The 1,095-nt window shown below is 41.5% G+C and overlaps 1 protein-coding gene across 1 annotated transcript in view; it reads left to right on the plus strand.

Moving 5' to 3' along the window:
- Positions 1-182: 182 nt before the first annotated feature.
- The window catches only part of LOC103582987 (olfactory receptor 4K2-like), a gene marked incomplete at its 3' end in the record, with an annotated part of 7,810 nt that continues 6,897 nt past the window's right edge, over positions 183-1,095 (plus strand). Inside the window, 2 exon segments of the mRNA XM_008564423.1 lie at positions 183-482; positions 485-1,092. Coding sequence (XP_008562645.1) covers positions 183-482; positions 485-1,092 — 908 coding nt within the window.

A 1,095-nucleotide genomic window follows, 5' to 3' on the forward strand; every position in this document is an offset into this window, starting at 1 on the left:
GATAGCAATTGTTCACGGTTCCAGAAAGGAAAATCTTTATTTTGAATGTTTTTAGTTGGAGTTTAGATAATCAGTGTTCTAGTAATTAAGCGATATCATAAATCCTTCATATGTAGTTGTCACATTTTTCCAGCTTTGTCATTTTGTTTCTTTTAAGTTTATAGAGCAGAGTCTGCACATCCATGGAGGAGTTTAACCATTCCAGGGTATCTGAATTTGTGTTACTCGGACTTACTGATTCCTCTGAGTTCCAGATCTTCTTCTTTGTGGTGTTTTCCATTTTCTATTTAATGACTATGTTGGGAAACTGCCTGATATTTCTCACCATCCTATCCACCTCACACCTCCACTCCCCCATGTACTTCCTGCTCAGCAACCTGTCTCTCATTGACATGTGCCTGTCCTCCTTTGCCACGCCAAAGATGATCACGGACTTCTTTGCTCAGCGTAAGACCATCTCTTTTGAGGGCTGCATTTCTCAGACCTTTTTTTTTNTTTTTTTTTGCACCTTTTCACTGGGACCGAGATTGTACTGCTGATCTCCATGTCTTTTGACAGGTATACTGCCATATGTAAACCTCTCCATTATTCAACAATTATGAGCCCCAGGTTGTGTGTTGGGCTCGTGGTAACTTCTTGGACAGTGGGATTCCTGCATACAATGAGCCAGTTAGCTTTTACCCTCTACTTGCCCTTCTGTGGTCCCAACGTTGTAGACAGTTTCTTCTGTGACCTTCCATTGGTCATCCAGCTGGCTTGTATAGATATATATGTTCTTGGGATCTTCATGATCTCAACCAGTGGTGTGATTGCTCTTATAAGTCTTCTGCTTTTGTTCACCTCCTACGTCATTGTTCTTATCACGCTCAGGGGCCACTCCCCCACAGGATCGTCTAAGGCTCTTTCTACCTGTACTGCACATTTCATAGTTGTGTTAATGTTCTTTGGGCCGTGCATCGTCATTTATGTGTGGCCTTTCACAAACTTCCTGGTGGACAAAATTCTCTCCGTTTTCTATACCATCTTCACCCCTTTTCTGAATCCACTTGTCTATACTTTGAGAAACGAGGAAATGAAAAATGCAGTGAAAAAAAA

Source organism: Galeopterus variegatus, unplaced genomic scaffold (assembly GCF_000696425.1).
Source record: "Galeopterus variegatus unplaced genomic scaffold, G_variegatus-3.0.2 Scaffold18829, whole genome shotgun sequence".
Taxonomy (NCBI): Eukaryota; Metazoa; Chordata; class Mammalia; order Dermoptera; family Cynocephalidae; genus Galeopterus; species Galeopterus variegatus.